The sequence below is a fragment of the Jaculus jaculus genome, chromosome 11 (assembly GCF_020740685.1).
Source record: "Jaculus jaculus isolate mJacJac1 chromosome 11, mJacJac1.mat.Y.cur, whole genome shotgun sequence".
In the NCBI taxonomy this organism is placed as follows: Eukaryota; Metazoa; Chordata; class Mammalia; order Rodentia; family Dipodidae; genus Jaculus; species Jaculus jaculus.
In genome coordinates, this window is record NC_059112.1 from 84,052,569 (window position 1) to 84,080,257 (window position 27,689).

General features: G+C 37.5%; 1 protein-coding gene across 2 annotated transcripts in view; it reads right to left on the reverse strand.

The window, feature by feature from the left end:
• The window catches only part of Spata16 (spermatogenesis associated 16), a 333,223-nt gene that overhangs the window by 164,852 nt on the left and 140,682 nt on the right, over window positions 1-27,689 (reverse strand). For both annotated transcript variants that reach the window (XM_004652337.2, XM_045130002.1), the window contains one exon: window positions 4,579-4,668. In XM_004652337.2, the coding sequence (XP_004652394.1) occupies window positions 4,579-4,668 (90 nt within the window). The remainder of the gene's footprint in view (window positions 1-4,578; window positions 4,669-27,689) is intronic.

Below are 27,689 nucleotides of genomic sequence, written 5' to 3' on the forward strand. Positions count from 1 at the left end.
TGTGTGTGTGTGTGTGTGTGTGTATGGGCATGCCAGGGTCTTGCTGCTACAGTAAATGAATGCCAGATGTATGTGCCGCTTGCCACTTTTTGCTTCTAATTTAACATGGGTGCAAGGGAATTGAACCTGGACTAACAGGCTTTGCAAACACCTTTAACATTACGCCACACCCCTAGTCCTGTAGTTTACCTTCTTGTCTTGGAATTGGACTTATGATGTGGCTGCATACATAATCCACCTGGGCTTTTCAAGCTGTTGAGTGTGTTATCACTGCTGGAGTTCAAGTATTTACCCAGCTAATTCTGCATTGATGGTGGATAAAGAGGCTTTATTGCATTTGCCCTTTATTTTTACCTGCAGTGTGCTTCTTCACACACAGTGTGTTAACTAAACACTCATAACAATGTCATATTTTGTTTTGTTTTTACCTATGTGGATCATCATTGTGGGAGACAACATACTATCACATGGTTTGCAGTACCATGTACACATTTCCACTTAGCTTTCAACAAGGGTTCTACTTAACATTTAATGTAGTGTATGTATCCTTACTGATGAAACTAAGATGTTTAACCACCACATACCGCTGCATACTACAAAGCTAGCTACATGAGTTCAAAATCCCCTGTGTAGGGGCATGGTACAGTCCAGGCTCTTAGCTTATCACTGAGCATAAGGGGATGAAAGACACTGCACCCTTCATCTTGTTGAGGGTCATTAGGTATGCTATACAATAAGAAATCTTAGTTTTCTTTTTGTTTTATGTCTGTATATTTTTCTAACAACATTTCTTATGAAGGTTGTACCAAATGGGAGTATATTTGTGTACATGAATGCACATATATATGCATTGGGAGCAGTAGGAAAACTTGAGCAAGATCATTCTGTCAACACAGATATTTTTACAGGCACAGAAAAAGAGTTAGCAGGCTAGTTTAGTTGTTCTTTCAGATAAGTTTTTGTCGAGTTGCTCATTCTTCTGTGGTCATTAGGGTATTTTGATGAATTTTGTTACAGAAAATTTGATTTCATCAATTTAGCCAATGTCAGTTGTTACCTCCATGGTGAACAACATCCCGGTAAATTAATGATAAATAGTCCTAATTTTATTCTATTTCTACCATGTATATATTCTTGCTCCTCTTTCCAGTATGATGTTACTGAAAGGACAATTGTAAAAGGATTTGCCTAATGAAAACCTGCTTGATTCTTTCAGCCACAGGGAGCACCATTTCCTCTTTCTGCTTAGAGCCTGGGCTCTTATAGGGCTGTCTTGGGATTCTTTCTGTTCTGTTTAGTAGGAGTCCATTACTTAGTAAAGATGGTTAGGCTTAGATGACCCTAGATAATTCTCTTTCCCAGGACTGCTTGCAGATACTCTATCTTGTTGAGAAACCAACTGTCCATTTCATTGGAATTACATTTGGTAGATCTCTTTGGTCACATCATATATCAATTACCTCCCATCACTAGGAAAAAATACATGACAAAAATCAGCTTACAGGAGGAAGGGTTTATTTCATCGTACAGTTCCAGGTGACAGGATCTTATGACATGTGGTCACGTTCAGCACAGCAAGGAAGAAGAGAGCACTGAATACAGCTGTTCAGCCAGCTCTTTCTTGTTTATACAATCCAGGACCTCAGCTCAAGAAATGGTGCCACCCACACTAAAATGGGTCTTCCCATCTTAATTAATCTCATTAAGATGAGCCCTCACAGTCATGCACAGAGGCTGACCTCATCTATGTAATCCCTCATAGGTGATTCTAGGACCTGTCAAGTTCACAATCAATAGAAACCATCATACATCATGAACATTCTTATGCATTTGGTAGGTACCTGTCAAACTCAGAAACATGGCTGCTTCACGCCCTACAGGAAATCACTTTGGGGTGTTGGCCTTGTCAATGAGTTTTCATATAATATGTTTGTCAAAAGCCTCACACCAACTACCCAAATCTCCAAGAAGCTGGCTGGTAATGAATGCAATGAATGCTGTAGATAGTGATTTCTTCAGAAAGCTAATGTCTGAGGAGACTCTGAGATATTAACGTTCAGAGTCTCAGGGGTCTTGGAAAACATGGTGGATACCTTATACTGAGGGCTATAACCACCAAGGAAACCAGGATGCTTGCTGTCTATTGTGCACACTTGGATGTGAAAACGGTTGTCTTTGTCTCTGCTGGGAAAAGTCTGTACCAGCATGGCCAACAGTTATCAAGAACTCTCTGAAGAAGCCCTGTCAAATGTGTCATCAGCTGACATTAAACAGAAATATCTATTTCATTTCAGGGAGGTCCATGACAAGAACTGCGGAATGTTCAGTGCTGAGATGTTTAGTGGCAAATATTGATAAATCTCCAATTTTCATCTCATTGCTTCTTTGTTTTAGAACCCAGAATGAATTTGTCACCACTGGCTCAGACAGTTAAGTTTGGTAAGATTACATTATAGTCAGTGGTTGGCTAGCACCTACCTCTTCTACAAGCAAGCAAGCAAACAAACAAACAAAGCCTGGATTGTAACATTTGTCAATTTCCATAATATAAACACTTCAGAATTGCTAATTTCTTCTATAAAACAGCCAGCTTCCTCCAAATTCCTGAATATTTATTTGACCACCTGCTCTGAAGAACAGACACAGCACTGGTAGTTTTCCTACTGGTTTCAGTCTCGGTCAGAAGTTGCAGCTAGCCTTCTTATTGATTTTTCGATTGGATTAAAGACAAATTAGTAAGCCACCTTTGAAAGGACACTATTTTTGCAGTTGGAGTGGTCCATGCCAATCCTTCCTTTGTAGCAAGTAACCTGTATCAAATTCCCTCTTTAGATGAATTGGGGCCAAAGAATGCTTGTTACCCTCTTCTAATCCACCTCCCCACACACATATGGGTAGGAAGAGTAAGCCCTGGAGACAATTCAATAAAGAAAATAAAAAATGAGGAAGAAGACATATGTGAATACATTCAATAAAATCAATTTAAGAAGCAGTATAGGGAATAGGTATTGTAGAAAGGAGTGATAAAGACCTGTTTTAATATTTCAAAGTGGATATTAACATGCAGGTAAATAGACGATGTGACATATAAGTTGGGTGACTGCAAACATAGAGTGGATGGGACTAACTCTGCCATTCACAGCTATCCTTTCACTGAATTCCAGCAGTACCCAGAAGCACTTATGCAAGTGGAATTCACTTCAACCTCACAGGCAGTTTCACAGTGACACTTTTCCACTGAAACTTCCGGCTTCTGGTGTCAAGGCGTGTGTTCTTTACAAATGATCTAGAGGTAATAGCCAAACTCAGCCTGGGCACCCTGCCCTTATCACAACATGAAGTGTAGCAATTTCCTCTGAATTGAATCATTCCCTCCTGGGGGTAGAAAGGAAGCTCACGAGACTCCAGAAGTCAACTAGTCTTGGAAAATGGTTATAGGATCCAGCCCTAAGGTTATATAAAGAGAAAACAACTGTTTGGGATGGGATTCTCTCACTGAGTGGCCAGCAAGTCATGTAGTATGCTGCAGCCTCTCCATCTGAGCTGCCTGCAGGCTGTACATTGAGGTCCAAGAGGCTCAGCTTCCATGAGTCTTCACATCTCCTGGAGTGGGCTTTTTGGTGAGCCTGTGGCCGCCCTGCTCTGTAAGTAACCCCCGGTAACTCACTGGTTCACCAATCTTGGTTTTGGTGCAATCATATTTTGGTTTATCATGTAAGCCCTATCTGGGGTGAAGATGTGTGCTTGTGTTAGCTTCAGGGAGAGTTTCCTGCAATGCTCTACATTTGTGCACAGAAGTTATGTATGGAGTAAATATAGAAGCTATTCATAATTTTGCACTAAATTCATGGAGAGGTGAAGCAGATCAGAGAGAGATGGCAGGTTTCTATATGTTAGGTGATGACGGATATTCTTTGAGTAATTTGTCAGAGCGAGGGAATCTAGTTTTATGAGCTTGATTTGGTTGTCGCAGGTAGGAAGACATTTAGAGCACAGCATCTGGGATCCTGCATACTTTTGTGATTTCCTCTCTCTGTGTTTGTGTGGTCAGGTATGTGTGGAAGTCAGAGGACAGCCTCTGGGGCTAATAAGAAGAGTTGCTTTGCCATATTTTCTTCACACATTGGAATCCAAAAGGCAATATGGTGGGCACTTCTAACAACCCTGGCTCCTACCTCACCACCACCATCTCCTTCTAGGAGTCTGCGATCCTGTCCTCAGGAGACTGGATTTCATCTCCAGGACCTGACCCACAAAACTGTGTCACTACAGCCTAGAACGGGAATGTCCACGAATGAGAGGTCAGGTTCGTTTCTAATATATAGGGAAGTTTTCCCATCATTGCCGGTGACCTCATGGCTGGAAAGTTTGAATTTTGCTAAGAGCCATGAACATGGAATAGCTTTAATTAAAGAAAAAGATACTCAATAATTGTTGGCTTGACATTTATCAGATGATAATTCGGGTAAAATCATATTGCATGAGAGAAATGGAAAGCTCTCTTATGCTATTACCAGAATCTGAGAATAAAATTAATTTAACTTTAAATAAATCTTCACAGAGTTATAACAAACATACCGGGCAGCTTCTGAGTACCTCTCCAGACTTCTAAACACTGCTGCTTGACGAAGATGATTTCGGAAATAGGCTGGGTTCAAAACAATGCTCCTATAAAAAGATAAAGGAAATACAAATGTTATTAGGTTCTTAAAAGATGATTACCAGAATTGTACAGGAATGTAATCAGTGTATTCAATTTTCTGTACTGTTTTGAAAGATTCTGATGATACTTTATATAGTTGTTCACACACAAGCACACCTTGTTGAAAAGTGAATTAAGTTTGTATCATAAAAGCAACTTTGTCACACTGAATATTTTTATAAGTCTGGTAATGACAAAGAATTTAAATCTACCTTATATTGTGTATAAAGTGTAGTGATATTTTATTTGCTTATGAGAATAAATCTAGCAATACCCATAGGTTTTTTTTATAATCATATGTTTACTTTTCAGTTTGTTCTCTGAAAGTTTTATACACATATTATAATTTAGCCAGACCCACATTACTTTCTCTTATTCCACTGAATCCCTTCTTCCACCTATATATTAGTGGATAAATTGTGGAAAATAATGAGTGTCCCTTTTCTCCCAAACCATTAAATACCAGTAGCTTCCCAGGGATGGTGGGGACTCATAAGCTCATCCCTATCCATGAAGAATGATGGCAGGCCTTGTTTGTGTAGGCCTTTTGTAGGTAACCACAACAGCTGGGAATTCATTGAGTGCAATGGCCATGCCAACTTAAAGAAGAGACTTCCACAGCCTCCCTCCAGCCCTCCAGATCTTACATTCTTTTCATCTCTATTTCAATAAAATGGTATACTTACTTTTAAAAAATATTTTATTTCTATTTATTTATTAATTAGAAGGAGGGAGGGAGGGAGAGAGACAGGGAGAATAGGCACACCAGGGCTTCTAGCCACTGCAAACACACTCCAGATGCATGTGCCACCATGTGCATCTGGCTTATGTGGGATCTGAGAAAACTGAACTTGTGTCCTTAGGTTTCACCAGCATGTGCCTTAACTGCTAAGCCATCTCTCCAGCCCATAATGGTGTATTTACTTTTAATGAAAGAAAAGGCTTTGAACAGCTGAATTGCTTTTTTAAAGAAAAAGGAGCTGCAATTTGGGTGACATGCTCCTTTACATTGCTAATTAGGCTGTGTAGATGAGGTAGTGTCACAGAAGGAGCCCTGAACCAGAGTTACAGAGGCTGGTATTGACTTTGTCACATTTGATGAAGACCTTCCTCACCTTGAGCTCTCTCTAATGTTCACTAACATTATGAGGTTTTAATCATAGACAACATGTACCTTGCCTTCTGGCTCCTAGAGTTCCAAACTCATATTAGAAGAAAATAACTTTTCTGTCACTCTGTTCCCTTAGAGATAAACAAGAAGGCTTCTCTTCCTTGCTTCCTTGAGAGCTATTAAGGCTAGACACAGTTCAAATCATCTGATATAATGAGGAAACCAGACAGGCACTGTACATAGCCTACCACCAGATGGGAACAGGGAGACAGTCATTAGTGGAAGTTTGAAATGTCTTTCCTACTACTCTTATTGTTGTGGGAATTGAACTGTAGAACCAACACAGGTTTACTAAGACATTTTGTGAGTCTACCTCTACATGCTGATAAGAACCACATGGAATTGGTTCATTATGGAAGCAAATGGTTTTTAACCTTTTGAGAGGTTTCCAGGGCTGATTGAGAATCAGATTCGTGCTATAAACACCTGTGCAAGAAAACTACACACACTCATAGTTGAGCAATGTTAGAGAATCTATGATATATTTTAGTGCTATTTGTGAGTTGCACTTTAAACAAAATACAGACAAAAATAATTCCATTCACAGAAACATGGCTTATGCAAAGTCGGTGTGGAAATAAACTCCATCTGTATACCTGGCCCATCAAGAACAGTGAAGCTAAATGAAGCTGAGATGAACCATTCTATCCCACTTTAAACAAAAATAAACAGCAACAAGAGAGGTTAAGGGAAGTTTCTAAAGGGTTGTGGTGGTTTGAATGTGAAAGGTTCCCCCATAACCTCAAGTTTTTGTGATCAGTTTCATACTCAGTCCCCAGCAAGTGGAGCCTTTAGATGGAGCCTTGCTGGAGCAGATGAGCCCTTGGGAGTAGACCTACTGTGTGCTCACTGCCTAGCTCATTCTTGCTGTTCCCTGACAGCTGATGTGGTAAGATATGACATATGATAAAACTTTCCTTTGAGACTGTAAGCTGAAATAAACTTTTCCATTCCATATATTCCTTTGGTTGGGTGTTTTGCCCCAGCAATGAGAAGGTAACTGCTACAAGAGTTGTATCTGTCATTTTTAGTCACAGATCTCTGTTTCATATCTTAATGCCTCTCCTGATGCATCTGAATGAGAGGGGTCCAAGTTAACAAGGTTTGGAAGTAGGCTATATGCCTAATGATTTGTGCAAAGGAATATTTACTTCTCCTAAGAATACCTTAAAAACTATAACAAGGGGGCTGGAGAGATGGCTTAGCGGTTAAGCGCTTGCCTGTGAAGCCTAAGGACCCCGGTTGGAGGCTCGGTTCCCCAGGTCCCACGTTAGCCAGATGCACAAGGGGGCGCATGCGTCTGGAGTTCGTTTGCAGTGGCTGGAAGCCCTGGCGCGCCCATTCTCTCTCCCTCCCTCCATCTGTCTTTCTCTCTATGTCTGTCGCTCTCAAAAAAAAAAAAAAAAAACAAAAAAAACTATAACAAGGGTTCGTTTTTTATCACGGTAAAAATGGTACCTATTATTAATACTTCTTGTTAGTTCAGAAGAATATTTATAAAGAATGTTTACATATCTTATCCCTATACAAAAGCAATCCATAGTTGACTAGGAGCAGAGTTCTGTTTAGAGCCTGGGGTTTCTGACTAACCAGATTCTTTTTTCTTTTATATAATATCCAATTCCTCTTTACATTCATTCATTTAAGCATAGGTACGAAATATGATGGACAAATTTTTACTGAATAGATGTTTCTAATTGTGATGGTTTCACTATGATTCTGAGAAGAGGTGGTGATTTTAAAAATTAGTTGAGTGGTGCGCCCTCCGTGTTCCTGAAGCAATACTAGTGGTGGACATGGCCTCTTGTTGGACTGGGCCGTGTTCTTTTATAGACACCATCAACCGGCCATGGACCATATATGTCCAGGCTTGACAGAAAGACTCACAGAAGATCCAGACCCAATCTCCACCCCAAAGCTGAAATCATAAAAGCATATTTAGAAATTTTGGAAGAAATACTACATCTGGAAACTTATTATGTTGGACTCTCTTGTAATTACTGCAGGGTTTTCCATGTGCTTATAATGTGCTCTTATTAGATATCTGGCAGGAAAATGCTACTGTTGGTTGTAAAGCCTAGTTTCTACACATTCATTAATTTATTGATGCTTTCTAAAATGACATATACTTTTAGAGATATATTTGAGGTTGTGTACAACTTTCAGTAGAAGCAGTGGTTTGTCCTTTAAAGTTTTTCTTATCATTTATCATTCCATGCTATTTGGAAAGGCAGGAGGCATGCTCTGATCAAAATGGACAATCTCCCTGGGGCTTCAGTGAGAAAACTGTAATTGTAATCAGAAAGAGGCCCTGGCACTGATTAGTTTGATTTTATCACAGAGGAAATAACTCTGATTTAGCTATGCTGATAGGACTCCTGAAAGCAAGAACCATGTGAGAAAGCACAGCTAAATTACAGAAGTCTTTGCATCTTTGACAGAAGAATGGAGTGAGTGTTAGTAACAGGCATTGACTGCTCACTTGGTTGATTAGCCCCATTCTCAGTGAATGTGATCATGTAAAATAAATTTTGTAAGAGATAAATGCTTATTTAAAAAATTAATTTGTAAAACTTGTGGTATTCTTTGGCTTTCTGTGATTTCTCTCTGTATAAAAATTGACATAATTTGATGGGTGAGCTTGTTTTTATCAAGTTCTAGGTTTGTAAAACAGTGAAGTCAGAATGTACTATTTCAATAATTGTCCTAGGCTTCTTAATTCATCGGCCAGATAAGTCTTTCCTAGTCTCAGTGATATAGTGCGTAAGCTGTGTTTGCCATAGGCCGAGTCTGCAGGCACATCGGGCCTGTGATTGGACCTTGTATTCATGCTTTAGTCTGTCTTTACCTGTAACAAAAACTGTCTTAATTATTGCTAGTTCAGAATACATTTCAATTTCTGGAAGGGAAAGAACAGCCTGACTTATTTATGAAAAACATCTATTACCTAGTTTAGGCATATGATTCCTTGCTAATGAACATAATAACCTTTCTTTCTTTTTCAATGTAGAAATTATGTGGTTTTAATTTTGTGTGAGAGTTCATGCATGTGAATGTATATGTGCATGTGTATGTGTGTTGCAGTGTGCATGTGAATGCCAGAGGACAATTTTTGGGTGCAGGCTTGACCTCCCTCACTTGAGCTGGTGTCTCTAGCCTGCTCACTGCTCTGTGCAATGAGCTTCTGGGACACCCTCCTGTGTCTGCCTCCCTTCTCACCCTGGTATGCTGCAATCACAGTTCCCACCACAGCCTTCTGCTTTCTGTGAGTTCTGAGAATCCACTCAGGCATGCACAGCAAGCTCTATCTCCCCAGCTCCACTTTTGGTTCTTTAGTTGCAGAAACATCTGAGCAGGGCATGGTGGCTGAGACAGGATTGTGAATTCAGGTCCATTCTACACTACAAACTGATATCCTGTTTCCAACAAGAAAATACAAAACAAACAAACAACAAAATGAAAACAAGCAAAAACCACAAAGAAAACTGAAATGTTATATTATGGTTTTCACTGGTATTAATTTTTTTTTTTTTTTGAGGTATGCTTTCACTCTAGTCCAAGCTGACCTGGAACTCACTATGTAGTCTCAGGGTGGCCTCAAACTCATGGTGATCCTCCTACCTCTGCCTCTCAAGTGCTTGGGTTAAAGGCATGTGCCACCATGCCTGTCTGGTATTAATTTTTTATATTATTGTTTTCTTATCCAGAAATGTGATGTATCTTTTCCTTAAAAATTCTGTTATGTCTCCCACTAATATTTTCACCTTTCTCCCTTTAAAAATATAATTTTTTATTAGTTTCTTGTTAATTCTTAACTTTTGAGATTATATATGAGAATGTACGTATATTTATATGTACATGGTTTTATTGCATTATCTTTTCTAGACTTGTGGCTAGCATTGTGTGTGTGTATTTTTTTTGTAAGTTAATGTCAGTAATTTAGTTTTCTTCACATTGTTTACAAATACTAAATTACTACTTTTCAACATTCACATTTATTTATTTTTTGGTTTATATTTGTTATTGCATAGGCTAAATTTTAAGAGAATTTAACTGAGGAAAATTAAGGGTGTTTCATTATGTCTTGGTAACCTTTTCAAGCTAACTGATTTTTAAATGCAGTTAATAATACTACTGTTTGCCTTTTCAACTCTCATTTTTCTCTTTATGAAGTCATTCCTTGCTGTCCACGCAATGCTGGCTGATGACCCTGGAAGATTATAAAACCTAAATTCTTACATAAAATATTGTAGTACCTACATGTACTCTGTATAGTTCTCATGCACACACTGAATCCTGTCAGGGAAACCAATAGCACAATTCAATGTAGGACGGGTTTTAAATAACAGTTGTATTGTTTAGGGAATGCTAACAAGGAAGAAAATGTCTATATGTGATCACTACTGGCACATTTTTTCCTTGAATATTTTCAAGTGGAACCAATGCAAAGAGCCCAATGTACTTATTAATCATGTTTTGTTGCCTCTGCAACTTACTTTTTGCTTCTTATTCTCTTTTTGGAGAGAGAAAGAGGGAAGGAAGGAGGGAGGGAGAGAGACAGAATGGCACACCAGGGTCTTCAGCTGCTACAAACAAACTCCAGATGTGTGCACCCCTTGGGTGCACGTGTGACATCGCATACTTGCCTCACTGTGCATCTGGAGTACATGGGACCTGGAGTTTCAAACATGAATTCTTAGGCTTCACAGGCAAGTCCCTTAACCATTAAGCTATCTCTCCAGGCCCTTACTCTTTAAAAAAATTTTTTTTTTTATTTTTATTTACTTATTTGAGAGAGACAGAGGGAGTGAGAAGGAGAGAGAGAAAGGGAGACAGAGACACAGACAGAGAGAAGGGGTGTGCCAGGGCCTCCAGACACTACAAACAAACTCCAAACACATGTCACATGTGCCACCTGTGCATCTGGCCTATGTGGGTATTGGGGACTTGAACCTTGGTCCTTAGGCTTCACAGGCAAGCACCATATCTCCGGCACAGTGTTATACTTAACATCTAGAAAAATCTGTACTTCTTTCTTGTGTGTGTGTGTGTGTGTGTGTGTGTATGCACACAAATGTGTATGCTTTGTGTGTATATGTGTAGAGGCCAGAGGTAGATATCAGGTGTTCTCTTACATTGCTCGTCCACCTTATTTCCCTGACCGTGTCTTCAATGGAGCCTAGAGACTGTGGTTTTCCATTAGAGTAATGACTAGGGAGCCCCAGCTATCCTGCTGTCTCTGCCCCCACCACCGCATCAAAGTGCTGGCACTATATATACAGCCATGTCTTCTTTTTTAATATGGGTGCTGCAAATCAAACCCAGGTCCTCATGTTTGTGTATCAGGTGCTCTTCCAAGCTGAGCCGTCTCCCAGTCTCTGATAAGACATCATTGCTTCTTTCCAAAACAAAGTAAGTATACTATTTTTCACCACCCTCTGCAATGTATGAGAAAACCAGTTGCTCTGCGTCCTCATCAGAACCTGGTATCACAAATGTCTGTGAAATACTGGGGTGGAGTTCGTGTGTAGTATGAGGCAAAGGACATACCATTTATTTATGCTTATGGGTATATAGTTTTTCTTAACTTTGATATTTCTTCCTTATAAGTGGATACTTTAAATCTTTTACTTTCCCATTTAAAGTCTAAAAACAGTATGCCAATTATTAAAATTGTCTACTTGGATATTAAAAGATATGCACAAATTTAAGGAATATTGATATCCTAACCACACTGCCTTTAGATGAGCAAATATAGTACATCTTTTCATAATTTAAATTTCAATTTATCTCATCACTATTTTACATTTTGTGCACAAAAGTACTACATTAATTTTGTTAAACTTCCTTAAAGTAGTTTATATTTCTGTTTCTATGTATTTGGCAATGACTTCTAAGTTTTCATTTCCCATTGTTCACAGCTAGCACAGACACAACTGATTTTTGTATGTTGAGGCTCTATTCTGCTTTGTACTAATAAGATCACTGTATTTCCAAAGGCTTATCTAAGGGGACTTTAGGATTTTCCACATGGATCACTGTATTTTGTGTAAATAAAGCTGGCTTGCTTTGTACTTTCCAATCTGTAACTTCTTTTCTCCTATTCTTATTGCACTATTCAGAATGGACAGTACTGTTTTTTATTGCTGCAATCGTCTTGTTATTCTCTTAAAGCTCTCTGTGCTTTGAAGACCTCCATACTGTATTTTCCTCTTTAATTCTGGAAAATTCTTGTCTATTTTTTTCTTCTGCCTGACTCCTTCCTCATCTCTTTCCTTCTTTTTTTTTTTTTTTTTGGAACATTTCTTTATAGCATCCACACTCTGCATTAAAGTTGTTGCATGTCTTATGTTGGACAGCATTTCTTGTCTATGGCATGAGAACTCTTCTCTGAGCCCAAAATAGGTGACTGTGTCTTTACCACGGGCAGAATATTTATGCCATACCTTTCCTTTAGTGGCCACAAGGAAGGATAGTGTCACCCTTTTCCTTAGAAAGGAATGGGCTTTGTTTCTACTTCTCTACCAGACAGCTCACTGTCACTTCTTTGGGGCTCATGGCTTTAGCTTTACATGAGATTAGGGAACAGCAAACAATTTCTTAGGCAAAGACGTCTAAATCATTTCTCTTTACCTTGCTTGGTCATTAGCAAAGTAATGATTGATTCATTCTCCTGACCAATTTTGTCTTACTGTCCTAATAAAGAAAGTGCTGACATTTTTAAACCAGAAATAGCTGGGAAAGCAAGAGAATGCCAGGAACATGAGATATTTTAATCTAAGCAAAGATGGAAAAGATGGTGACATTATGCTGGATAATTGCATCATACCAGGAGACTATAACTAGTTGAACAGCAAATTAATATCACTGAAGTATGGTCTAGATTATCATGAAAGAAGGCACTTAATGGCTTGCCTCGGCCCTTTCTGGGGACAGTATTTCTATTAGTTACTAAGATTAACAAACTGAATGGATGCCTATAACATTTTAGATGGCATAAATTTTATACAACCAGGAACTGATATCAGTGATGACAGAAACAAAATTCAGAATGATCAGGGCTGGCTCAAAAATGAAAAGCTTGTTACAGATTTAACAAATCACTTTTACAAATATAATCATGGCTTGAGTTTGCTCAAGTGGGAAAATCTGAATATTTTACCTAGCCACAACCAAAATGTGTTATGACAATACAAATACAAAAATTATACACATAAACCGGGCGTGGTGGTGCACGCCTTTAATCCCAGCACTCGGGAGGCAGAGGTAGGAGGATCGCCATGAGTTCAAGGCCACCCTGAGACTACAGAGTTAATTCCAGGTCAGCCTGGACCAGAGTGAGACCCTACCTCGAAAAACCAAAAAAAAAAAAAAAAAATTATACACAGAGTCTTGTTAAATCAATAGAAGGTATTGTTTCCATGTAATAAGTGCTATTTTCACTGACTTGTTTCTTAGCTATACAGTTTCTTGAATCATCTCTCAGTATATGCAAAGAGCATGCCATATCAGAGTGTGTCTAGATTATCTAATCGTTCTGTAAAACAAAGTCTGTGTTGTATAAATCAGTATGTTTAGACAATGAAATAGCATTAGTCAGAGATTAAAGAAGTAGTTTCTAATACCATTCTACATCAAAAACAAAATTATTGTTTTATGTAATGCCAGGTAAGGCCAGGCAAAAGTCAGTGTCAGGAAATTACAAATAGTTCAGTTCAACATAAGGATGGACTTTTATTAAGTGATGCAACCAGCTTTGACAAAATTTTCCTCTTATTGAAACATTAAGTGATATTTAGAATGCCATCTGTCATCAAGACATGCAGAAAAAATTCTTTGCTGAGTGGGAGATTAGGAAAAATGGCTTTCAAGTATTTTCACAAGAATTCCTTGTAACACATAATTCAGTACCAATGAAGAGTCCCATATTATCCTCTTCTTGTAAGCTTAGCATGTTACCTTGACAGCTTCATGGATGCTGGAAGAAGGTTGACCTTCTGGCGCCTAGGACAAAGGACAGTTAAACACACCAGTAGAAGCAGCAACAGTATTGCTTTATATTTTACTGGTTCAGTGAATCACATTCCTAGGTGGTGATGTCTAGAAACACCTCCACATGCAGTAGGTAGCACCACACAGAAGAAACCCTGAGTTTAGGGAAATTGAGTCTCTGGATTTGCTTTTCATACATGGTGAAAAAGGCCTTACATAGGAGGAAAAGAAAAAGGAGGAGAGAGCGAGAGAGGCAGGAAGGGAAGGAGGGAGAGAAAGAAAAGGAGGGTGAGCCTATCCTTTTATTAGGAATTCATTCCTGTAATAACAGCCTGCTATTATGATAAGGACATTGGTCCACATTGGGGATTAAGTTACAAACACATGAACACTAGGGTGCACATTCAAGCCACAGAATATAAGAAGTCCAGAGTGTCAAATTCATAGATATTGCAAGCAGAATGCTGGGTGCTGGGTACTAGAGGGAACAAAGGGTTTCAGGTAACGAGACTTTTGGTTTTACAAGATGCAAAGAGCTCTGGAAATGGGTTACACAACACTATGAATAGCCTCAACAGTACTTAACTCTATATTTAATACTGATGAGATAGCAAATAGTATGCTACATATATTTGCCATAGTTAAGCCATAAAATAAATACAACTGAATGAGGAAAGCAAGAGTAAGAATAGAGAAATAAAGATGAAGCTTAGATGTGGTTAGAACTCAAAGTTTATGCAATTTCTAAAAGTTTGGTTGAAACACACATCTTTTTCTAAATTTGCTGGTATATAATGGAAAGAGATTTAAGCTTTTTTTTTTTTTTTTTTTGATTGTTCAAGGTAGGATCTCACTCTAACCCAGGCTGACATGAAATTCACTATGTAGTCTCAGGGTAGACTTGAACTCCTGGTGATCCTCCTACTTCTGTATCCCTAGTGCTGGGATTAAAGACCTGCACCCCTAGGTCTGGTGACATAAACTCTTTTACAGAAGCTGTTTGCTCAATTGAAATATTTCTTGTAATGTAATCAGAAAAATCAGTTTATTCAAGAATGTCCTATAATGTACCAATTTGTACTCTGAAATAGACTTACAGAAAAATCAGCAAGTGTTCCATACTGTTTGTTCTTAGAGAATCTTTCAGCATGGGCCATTGGGTTTGTGGAAGTGATGGGAATGAAAAGAAAGCCATGTGTAATGGAAAATCGTGATGTGTTTTATTTGGTCACTTGGCTTGCAATAAAAGACTGACAATTAGAAGTATAACATAATGGCCTTCCATTTACTGCTAAGAACTAGGAACTGTAGGCACTCAGCTTGAATATCTCCTTGTGATGATCCAGCTGGAAAAATAGAATCACCCCATTTAATTTTCAACAAGTAAATGGAACTGTTTTATAAATTATGAAGGCAAAAAATAGAAATTAAGGCATTGGCTTTTGAAATAAAAAAACTACAGTTGATCATTGTCATATTAGGAATACAGTTCTTATAAAAGGGTAGCAGAAACATGAGAGTCAACATAACTTTTCAGAGAAAGAACAACCAGGAGCCATCCTCAATTATTTCTTGATGTCTCAGCATGAACAGAACATAGAAGACAATGGCTCTTGAAAAAAATCAACAAGAATAACTTAAACATCTTCTCTTATGCTTGGCACCTAAGCTTACAATTAATTATATAACTAAATAATATGTAGAAAATATTAAACTATGAAATTATCTCAAATGTGCAAAAATCTATTTTTGACATCAAGCACTTAAGAATTAGTTAAATTAATTGGCTATATTGTAACAACAATGAGAAATACACAGTAAGAATGAAGATATTTCAAAATCCACCCTGCTTCCAGACAAAGTCTCACTCTGTAGCCCAGGCTGTCCTCACACTTGTGATCCTCCCTACCTGAACCTGCATAGTGCTGGGAGAGAAATACAAATTAGCATACAGTAAAGAATAACTGGGCTCTATACTTATATATATTTTACTCTAGAATTTGAGTATGAGATTGGCTTATTTCTTTAGAAAATAAGATGACTAAGGGATTTGGATACAATGACTCATAAAACTAAGAATAAGGAAAGTTTATGAGGAAGGCTCCTAGGGCTTCAACTTTCATACTTGTTGTTCTAATAAACATTGTCAGTGGACAAACACTAAATCCCCACATAAAGGAAGCAAGCTACTCTCCTGACTGTTGAGAATTATGCAATGAGGTAGTTTCCTAACCAATGGAGAACATTACTTTTTCTGTACTTTTCTTTTACTATTTTACATTGGTAATTATTCTGGACAATTCTGCTATAGAAAGAAATGTTGTATTACTCATTTTTACGTAAATGGCACCTGGTGGATGTCTGAAACTTAATGGGTACTTAATGAATATTTACGAAATAAAATGCTAATTAAATGGCTGAAGAATCCTCTTTCTAAGGAGTTACCTGAGAACCAAATGCCATCTAAGATTCACCAATGAGATAGACATCTATAATAACCTAAATGTTAAAAAGGACCACTGTTCACTGATATTTTTAACCTATATTCAAGTTGAATGTTGAGTTCATGAAATCTCATACTCTTTTCCTTTGTGTAGATATGATCAAAAACAAAAGACAGTCAATGCAATGACAGAATATAAAAATGTAGATAGATAAGAAGGGCCTTTGAAAAACAAATCCTGACTTCTAGTTAAGATGGCAGAATAGGAGCTATGGAAAAGAAACCTGGGGAGAAAGGAGGCTAGACATCAGGGTGTGCAACAAGCAGGGACCAGCCTTATTTGCACACTTGGCATGTTTGGGTGCACGCATGTGGGGACTGAACCAATCCCACATTTGTTGTGTTTAGGAAGCATGCACCAGTGGGAATCTACCTGATCTGCATACTTGATGTGTTCAGGCACACAAACAAGTGGAGATCTGCCTGATCCACACACCCAGTGTGTTCAGGGCCCCCACACAAGTGTAAATTTACCTACTGGCAGTGACACAGCACCATCTGCACAACCAGTGTGATTAAGGTACAGCCCCAATAGCAAGATCTCCCCTCTCCCAGTGTGCCTGCTACTGTCAGGCACAACCAATCCCATCGCCAAAAACTAGGAAGAGAGTAACATAGGGATAGAAGGACCCTGCTTGGTCACTGAGCTCCCTGAACTCCCAGGGTCTCACACAGAACCACCAGGAAACTTCACACAGTCTGCTCAGACTCATGTGCACCCAGCCAAAACCTACAAATACACCATCAAACCTGAACTGAGCATTCAATGCAGATTCTAATCAAAAGAGCTATTAATGGCTATGAATACCTTAAGATAGGCAAATCACAATGCAAAATGAAAAACATAAGACACCAAGCCAAGAGTTTCCCCATTATGAATGCCTAGCACGATAATGGAAGCCTCCATTGCAAACCTAATGGAAACTCCAGCCACAGAATCCCAAGATGAAACTATGATAAGCATATTAAACAAACTTAAAATTGACTTAAACAAAAAGCTGGAAGAAATAAAAGAGAATTGAAATGAACAACTCACAAACTTGAAGCATGGCTGAATGAAGAAAATCAATAAAAGAATTCAATACATGCTTCAGTAAAACTGAAGAGAATAAAAAAGAACTTAATAGAATGGTATAGGAAATGGAGAAAAATCAGCAAAGTTGACCTCAATGGGTAGTGGAATAAATTCAATGAGGAAATGAACAAATGCAGAATGGATTCCAAGAAACAATAAGCAAATCAATCAAGAGTTGAAATTGGGGTGCTAGAGAGATGGATCAGTGGTTAAGGCGCTTGCTTGCAAAATTTAATGACCTGGGTTTGATTCCCTAGAACTCGGCACAACAGCACATTATCTATTATTATTCATTTGTAGTAGTTGGAGGCCCCTGTGTGCCCTTTACACTCTCTTTCTCCCTCCCTCCCTCCCTCCCTCTCTCTCTCTCTCTCTCTCTCTCTCTCTCTCTGTTTGCAAATAAATAAATAAAAGATTTAAACAAGAAATAAAATTAGAATTTAACAAAGAGATGGAGATGCTGAAGAAAAACATAATGGAAAACAAAAATGAATTAACTAACTCTTAAAAGGCTCCTAGGAAAACCTCAACAAAAGAACAGAACAGGGCTGGAGAGATGGCTTAGCGGTTAAGCGCTTGCCTGTGAAGCCTAAGGACCCCGGTTCGAGGCTCGGTTCCCCAGGTCCCACGTTAGCCAGATGCACAAGGGGGCGCACGCATCTGGAGTTCGTTTGCAGAGGCTGGAAGCCCTGGCGCTCCCATTCTCTCTCTCTCCCTCTATCTGTCTTTCTCTCTGTGTCTGTCACTCTCAAATAAAAAATAAATAAATAAAAAAAAAAGAACAGAACATGTGGAGGATGGGCTATCAGAACTCAAGAACAAGACAGAGAAAATAGGGCTAAAGAGATGGCTTAGCAGTTAAGGCACTTTCCTTCAAAGCCTGAGGACCCAGGTTTGAATGACCAGTACCCATATAAGTCAGATACACAAGGTGGCACATGTGTCTGAAGTTCATTTGCAGTGGCTGGAGGCCCTGTACCACCCATTCTCTCTATCTGCCTCTTTCTCTTGCCCTTTCTTGCTCATAAGTAAATAAAATTAAAAAAAAATTAAAAGACAAGAGAAAATAGCCTGGTAACCCCAAATAATGATAAGTTCAAAAAATTTTGTGAACATAATGTGGAAAATATGGGACATCTTAAAAAGAGCAAATATTAGGACATGGACATAAAAGAACAGGAAGGAATATAGGCATAGAAAACAAGTTCAACAAAATTATTGAAGAAAAGTTTCCCTAATCCTTTGAAAGAGAGGCCAATTAAAATATAAGAAGTGCACAGAATACTAGACAGATAGGACGAGAGAAAAATTCCATGTGTCACATTATATTTTAAACTCTCAACACTGAAAACAGAGAGTTACTAAATGCTACAAGATCATTATATACAAAGGTAAACCTATCAAATTTACTGGTGATTATTCAATGGAAATGCTAAAAGCCAAAAGGACTTGGAATAGAGCATTTCAAATTCTAAAAAAACCTTGGGTGCCAATCCAAACTACTATACCTGGCAAAGTTACCCCTGATAATAGAAAGTAAAAGAAAAACTTTCTATGGCAAAAACCAGTTGTGTGATGAGATGACCACCAAGCAAATCCTACAGAGATTACTGCCTGTAATATTCCACACTGAAGAGAAGAACAAATGAACTCAAGGGGCTATAGGAGGGGAAAAGTAACAATCAAAATCAGAACAGACATGAAAACATATAAAGTCTAAGAAAATACAAAGCTTTCAACTCAGCAGGGATTAACTCACACCTCACATTTATAACTCTAAATAAATATCAATGGACTAAACTCCCCAATTAAAAGACACAAGCTAAAAAGCTGGATCAAAAAGAATGGACTCATCTATTGGCTGCCTGCAGGAAACCCACCTTACCAATAAAGATAGACACCAGTTCATGGTGAAAAATTGGAAAAAGATATTCCAAGGAAATCAAAATAAATAAACAGGTGTTACCATATTAATATTGGGCAAAATAGACTTTAAACCATGATGAAAAGATAATGAAAAGAGATTTTAAAAAGGCACTTCATACTCATTAATGGAATAAATAACACAACAAGAGAATATTAAAATCTTAAGTCTATATGCACTGAATACAGGTGCGCCAAATTTTATAGAGCAAAATCTGTTAGACAATAAAGCAAAATAACTTCTAATACAACAACTACAGGACACTTCAATATCATGCTATTGTCAATAGATCATCTAAGCAGAAAATAAGCAGAGAAATAAGGGAGCTAAAGCATACCATAAATCAATTGGACTTAACAGATATAAACAGAATATTATACCCTAATTTCACAGAATATACATTCTTCTCAACAGATTGTATATTATAAAATAGATCATACATTGGGGCATAAAACATGTCTCTACAAATTTGGGAAAATTGAGATAACTCTCTGCATTTTATCTGACCACAGTGCAATGTAGAGATTAACTATGAGTGAAATAACAGAAACTTGACTAATACCTAGAGACCAAACAACTCACTATTAAACAATGAATGGGGAGTTGAAAATTTTTTTAAAGAATGAAATAAATGGGCTGGAGAGATGACTTAGCGATTAAGCGCTTGCCTGTGAAGCCTAAGGACCCCGGTTCGAGGCTCAATTCTCCAGGACCCACGTTAGCCAGATGCACAAGGGGGCACATGCGTCTGGAGTTCGTATGCAGTGGCTGGAAGCCCTGGCGCACCCATTCTCTCCCTCTCTCTCTCCATCTGCCTCTTTCTGTCTCTGTCACTCTCAAATAAATAAATAAAAATGAACAAAAAAATTAAAAAAAAATAAATTTTTAGAGCTGAATCATAAAGAAAACACAACATACCAAAATGTATGGAACACAATGAAGGCAGTCCTAAAAGGGAAGTATATAGCACTGAATGTCTGTATCACAAAAATAGAGAGATCTCAAGTTAGTAACCATCTAGCTGAAAGAATTGGAGAAACACAAAAGATCCAAAACCAATACTAGTAGACAGAAAAAATAGTCAAGATCAGAGAAGAAATCAATGAAATGGAAATTAAAAAAAAAATCAAAAACTGATGAAACAAAGAGCTTGTTCTTTGAAAAAATAAACAAGGTTGACTCTGGCTAATTTGATCAAAGGATAAAAGAGAAGTCTCAACTCAAATCAAAAAGATCAGAAAAAGCCAGGTGTGGTGGAACACACCTTTAATCTTAGCACTTGGGAGGTTGATATAGAAGGATCACTGTGAGTTCAAGGCCAGCCTGAAACTAATTCTATGTTAGCCTGGGCTAGAGCATGACCCTACCTCAAAAAACCAAAACCAAAACAAAACAAAACAAAACCAAAAGATAAGAAATGAAAAGGAGCTGCTTCAGCATATACCAAAGAAATTGGGAGACTCATTCAGACATATTTCAAAAATCTATACTTTATAAAATTGGAAAACCTGGAAGAACAGATGAATTCCTTGACTCATGCTACCTACCAAAACTAAACCCAGAGGAGATAAATCACCTGAATAGAGCTATAACATTAAATGAGATTGAAAAAGTAATTAAAAGCCTCTCAATGAAAAGTCCAGGCCAGTTGGATTTACTGCTGAAATGTACAAAACGTTCACTGAAGAATTAAAGCCACTATTTCTCAAGTTATTTCTCACAACTGAAAAGGATGGAATGCTCCTTAACTCTGTCGATGAAGCAGCAAAACAAGAGTGCTAAAATCACACAGACACACCCACTCACAAAAGAACTATAGAATGATTTCTCTGATGAATTTAGACATAAAACTTTTCAATAAAATTCTTGTAAACAAAATCCAAGAACACATTAAAAATATCATCTACATTGGTCAAGTAGGTTTCATCCCAGAGATGCTGGGATGTTTCAACATATAAAAATCAATAAACATAATACATCATATCAACAGACTTAAAGGTAGGAATCACATGATAATTTAAATAGATACAGAAAAAGCCTTTGACAAAATACAACACCCCTTTATGATTAAACCACTGGAGAAACTAGGGATGGAGGAATTATATCTCAACATAATAAACCAATATATAGCAGATCTAAGGCCTATATCATACTAAATGAGGAAAAACTTGAAGCATTTCCATTAAGTTCTGAAACTAAGGCATGGATGTCCACTCTCACCACTGCTTTTCAACAAAGTACTTGAAGTCTTAGCTCAAGTAGTAAGACAAGAGAAAGAAATTAAAGGGATGAAAATTAGAAAGGAAGAATTCAAACTAGCCCTATTTGCAGATGATATGATTCTATATATAAGAGAACCAAAAAATTCTAGAAGTGACAGATGCTTTTAGCAAAGTGGCACGACATAAAACCAACACACAAAAAATCCCTTATTCTTCATATATACCTGTGACAAACACATGGAGAGAGGCATAAGGAAAGCTGTGCAATTTATAATAACCACAAAATTAAATATCTTAGAATATCATTAATCAAGGAAGTGAAAACTCTATTCAATAACAACATGAAATCACTGAAGAAAAAACTAGAGAACGATATGAGAAGATGGGATGACCTTCTATGCCCATAGATCAGAGGAATTAATATTGTGAAAATGGCCATCCTCCAAAAGCAATATACATCTTCAATAAAATTCCAATCAATATCTCAGCAACATTCTTCACAGAGTTAGAAGAAACAGTCTTAAAATCACATGAAAGCATAAACGGCCGTGGATAACCAACAATGTCCTCAGCCAACAATGTCGTATCACCATAGTTTCTTTTTTTCCCCATAGTTTCTTTCAATATATTATATAAAGCAGTAGCAACCAAAACAGCATGGTACATGCACAAAACAGGTACCTAGATCAATGCAATAGAATAGAAGATCCAAGTGTAAGTACTAGTAACTACAGCTACCTGATCTTTGATAAAGTGGCCAAAAACTCACTGGAGAAGGCAACATCATCAACAACTTATGCTGGAAAAACTAGATATACATCCATAGACTAAATTTAGATTCTTTTCTCTCATCCTGCATAAATCAACTCTGAATGAATCAAGGACCTCAATATAAAACCTGAAATTCTAAAACAACCTGAAGAAAAAATAGGGGGAACACTCAAAGATACAGGCATAGGGAGACTTCTGAATAAGACCTCAGTCTTCTAGGAAATTCAACAAACTCTAAACCACTGGTACCTCATGAAACTAAAAAGCCATTGTATAGGTAAACAAACCATCAACAGAGTCAATGGACAACCTACAGAAAGGGAGAAAATCTGAGCCTGCTATACAACTGATGAGAGGTTTAATATACAGAATCTGCAAAAAACTCAAAAAAAAAACCCTAAAAAATAAAAAAATAACAAGCAAACCACTCAAAAAATGGGGCAGAAAACTGAACAGAAAATTCTAAAAGTGAGAAATACAAAGGGTCAATAAATACCTAAAGATAGGGCTGGAGAGATGGCTTAGCGGTTAAGCGCTTGCCTGTGAAGCCTAAGGACCCTGGTTCGAGGCTCGGTTCCCCAGGTCCCACGTTAGCCAGATGCACAAGGGGGCGCACACGTCTGGAGTTCGTTTGCAGTGGCTGGAAGCCCTGGCGTGCCCATTCTCTCTCTCTCCCTCTATCTGTCTTTCTCTCTATGTCTGTCACTCTCAAATAAATAAAAAAAAATGAACAACAACAACAACAAAATACCTAAAAATATACTCAATATCTTTAACCACCAGGGAAATGAAAATTAAAATGACTTTAAGATTTCATTTCAGACCAGTCAGAATGGCAATCATCCAAAGATAGCCAATGCTGGTGGAGGTGTGGGGGAAAGAGGAACCCTCATCCACTATTGATTGGAATGTACAGCCACTATGGAAATCAGTATGTAGACTCCTTAAAAAGCTGAAAAATAGATCTTCCATTAAATCCAGTTATACCTCTTTTGGACATCTACCATAAAGACTCTATATTTCCTAGAGAGACATTTATTTGCTCAACCATATTCATCACTGCCCTAGTCTCAACAGCTATGAACTGTAATCATCTCAGAGGACCATAAACAAATAAATGGATAATGAAAACGCAGCACATACATACAATGTAATCCTACACAGCAGTAAGGAGAAATGAAAAAATGGAAATTTCAGGAAAATGGATGAAATCAGAAGAAAATCATGCTAAGCAAGGTCACACAGGCCTCAGAAAGATAAAGCTTCATGTTCTCTCATATGCAGTTCCTTACCTGGAACAGCTTGAGTTTATTGTAAACAGTAGTAAGCATCAGGAGTATTGACATGGAACTAGAATGAAGCTCACAAAAAGAGGAAAAAGGGAGGAAGAGGAGGAGGGGCTATGAGACAAGAAATTTGAGGGAGATGACAAAAGAAAAAATACAATGTGTGGAAGGACTTTAAAGGGCATAGGGAGAAGGTAGAGTGGGGGAGGATTCCACAACACTAAGGACATCATGAGTAAATACCACAGAAACCTTCCTGGATAGCACTCTACAAAATATAACCATCAATACGGAAGTGGGGAGGGACATGGACAGTAGTGCCCCATAGAAGGTAGAGGAAGCATAATCATGAAACCATGAGCTTTGGCTTGTAAATCCCAGATCCAGAAAAGAGTTACCCCCAGACAGTGAGCTGTTTGTCAAGGCAACCCACGAGTTCCCCAAAATAATGCACTCCTTTGCTAAAGTGCTTGGCTACCTGACAGAATTAAAGGTAAAGCCCTATTGTTGAAGACATCACAGACTGGTCACAGGACCTCAGGTTAAGAGAACATATTGGAAATGAGAGGAAAACAATCTCCTGCCTGGCTACACTTCATAGTGCTAGAAAGTGCTATGGGAGCTCTTGGGGATAATAGTTACCAACAGTGTGAATAAGCAGGAGGCCCTGTACATTATAAAAACAGATAGCTGGGCAAGAAGCACATACCTGTGCAATAGTGGCACACAGCCTATGTGGGTAAACAACTGTTCTTCTATTGGACATGAGAGCTGATCAGTGGGTGAGAACTCATACCTGCTTGAGTTAGAATCCCATGGATAGGACACTCACAGACTCCAGAGAGACTGTACATTACTCTTTGGTTAAGAAAACTGGGTATACACATAAAAATCTCTCAAATTCTTATCCCCTTTAATCCAAGCTGTTCTCACTTTTGATTGCAAATATGTTTTATCTTAAAGATGGCAGAAAATACTGAAGAGCTCCAGGGTACATCAACACAACAAGAAAAGATAGCTGTCTACTACAAGACCTAGTAGTCACTGCAGAGGAAGCAGTGACACAAATACTGCTCTCACTGCTATCCTGAAAACCAGCGATAGGAAGAGGGTGACAGACATTGTGGTCAAATCTCATCAAAACAAATCCAGAGGCTACAGAAAATCCAACATTAAATCAGACTTCAAACTTGCATGCCTAGATTCTGAGGACTTTGAGGAAAAAGGGGTGGAAAGATTCTAAGAGCCATGGGATAGGTAGGAATAGCCTGAGCCATGGTCTGACCCTGATAAGAGAGCCCACAGCAAATGTTAATAACCACACTGAGGAGTGCCCTCAGTACAATGGGGGATGGGGATAGGGGATATAAGAGTATAACATCATAAAAATATAAATAAAAACAAGAAAGAAAAAAATCCTTTAAAATTGTTTCTCATAATCTGTAAAACTAAAAAAGCCCACATCTCTGTAGATGGAAATTGCTTCCTTTTGTTTATTCCTCCATCTGTCAAATGTCTAGATAGAGTAAACATGAAGTGGATTTCCATTTATTTTTTTCATCTACATTGTAATCCAAAAACTGTCCAGTAAAAGCTGTTAGTAAATTGCCTGGTCAGTTCTGCCAACAAAATAGTCTTTAAGTAATATAGTATATCAACCTATCTTTTGACATTTTCATATTTTTGCTCTTGACATTTTCTCTTAAAAAATAATACAGTGTTGACCTATTATCTTTCTTTAGGATCTGAAATACAAATACCAACTATCAACTCTCTTGTAGAAAAGCTATCAAGACTTAGAAACCAAAGATGTAAATGTAAGTTCCTATTCATCTGTCAGTATAGCTGAGGGGGAGGAGGGTGGAGTTTTGGCTGCGGAGGTTCAAGAACAGTATGTCACATTTCCCATGTGCTTTCTATTCTCTTTGTTACTTGGGTGGGATGCATTTTAGAATGATTACTTTGAAAAGTACAATTAATAAATTCCATTATGTTCTAACCTACAAGAAATTACTTATGATTCATTCAGCAACAATTATTGGGTGTAAGCCATGTTCCAGACACAGTGCAGGTTCTAAAGAAAAGAGCCACAAGGGTAAATACACATTTAAAGTGATATTTTGAGTAGCCTTATTGTATGGAAATACTGAATGTCTGCTTGCATTTTGTTGCTTTTGTGCTGCCTTCAAATAGACAATTATGCAAGAATCTTTGAAATGAACTGAAATAAATTATATTGGATTCCACTATATAATTTTACCGAATCATAATATGGGATATTTATTTCTTTTAGAATCTAATAATTAGAGGGATTTTGATTTTAAAATCTGAGAATTTGAAGAATTTTTGATAGAAAAGCACTTTTTTATATGAATAGGTGCTAAAATTGCTCATATTAACATCCTGAGGTTTTGGGATTGTGAACTAATAAATTACATTCAGATAATACTTTATCTACTATAAAGGCTTTTGTGGCCTTTCTACAGAGTAGAAATATTGACTGTAATTCCTATGCTCTATGAAATGTTAGAATTTCTGTGACTCTCCTTGTTAGATACTAGAATATATGGGCTCACATCACAATGGATATTGATATTATATTTACATGTACAATGTCAATACCATAGCTACTGGGTTATGGATTATAGCTTTTAAATTTAAAAATAAAAATTAGAATTGATAATGGACTTTTGGGGTTACTGAACTCAGGGTCTTGCACATGTTTGGTAAGTCTCTGCCACCAGGTCTATCCATACACCCTGGTTGTGGACTTTGGTAGGTTCAATGCTTTCAATATCGTTTTCAATATTTAGTTATTGGTCAAATTACCATAGCTCAGAGTGATTCTAGTTTCAGAAGTCTATAAGGTACTAAGACTATGAGTAAGGTATGAAGGCTTTCTCTTTGAAATACATGTTCTTTTCTTTATTGACAGATGACTACATTTTCTATTTTGACATCCTATCCTCTGGCTCAATGTATTGAGTCTCAACCTGTTGTGACTTGTACTAAATAAAGTGTCATAACACATTACTTTGGAATGAATACTTTCCCTGGATATCTTTAGAAGTACTGTCATTTCTGTGAAGAAAATGACAATAGTGTACATTTTATTATTTTTTTCAAAAATCATGTGAGCTAATAAGTGACTATCCCTTAAAGAAAACTATAAACTGAAGTGTAAAAAAGTCATAGAAATCCATACACAATCAGCAACAAACAAATGGAAACTGGAAAAAGTTAAATTGCGGGATGCATACAAATTAGGTGAAAGAAAGAACAAAAGGTTTTTACAAAGGGATCTATTTATGATAGAAATGTTTAGAACTAGAAAAGGGGGCTGAACTGGAACGAATCTGAAAGGAAGTGTGTCTTGAGATTCATTTTTAAGTGGTTTTATTTAGGGAAGGAGAGCAAAAAGTCCATACTAGGTGAGTACTAGATGGTAAATCATATTAAAAAATGACTGTGTAAATTTGTTCCTAGGACAATCAATTTTAATCATCAGGGAAGGTAGGAGGAAACTAAATAGTTGTTCATTACTGAGATAATTTTCATTTTTTTGTTTTTTAAAGTTTTATTTATTTATGAGAGAGAGAGAATTGGTATGCCACTGCAAATGAATTCCAGATACATATATCCCCTTGCGCATCTGACATGTGCAGGTCCTGGAGAATTGAATTAGGGTCCTTTGGCTTTTCAGGCAAACACCTTAACCACTAAGCAATCTCTCCAGCCCAATTTTTAATTTTATGAAAAAAATTATTATTGATTCAAGGATTACGAAGCAAGCACAAGACGGAAACAGTTCTTTGGAACATACAATAAGTACACAGTAATTGTGCAGGCCTTTGGAAAAGCGATTAGAGAAGCTGGAAGGATACTAAAGGTACTATGAACTAATATACTTGTTCTTAAAGTGTGGCCTAGAGATTCCCAAGGGTTCACTGGACACTTTCCAGTGGTTTACCACATCAAAATCATTTCCATAATAACATTGATTCAGTATTTTTCCATTGTGCTGGGTTGACATTTGCACTTAT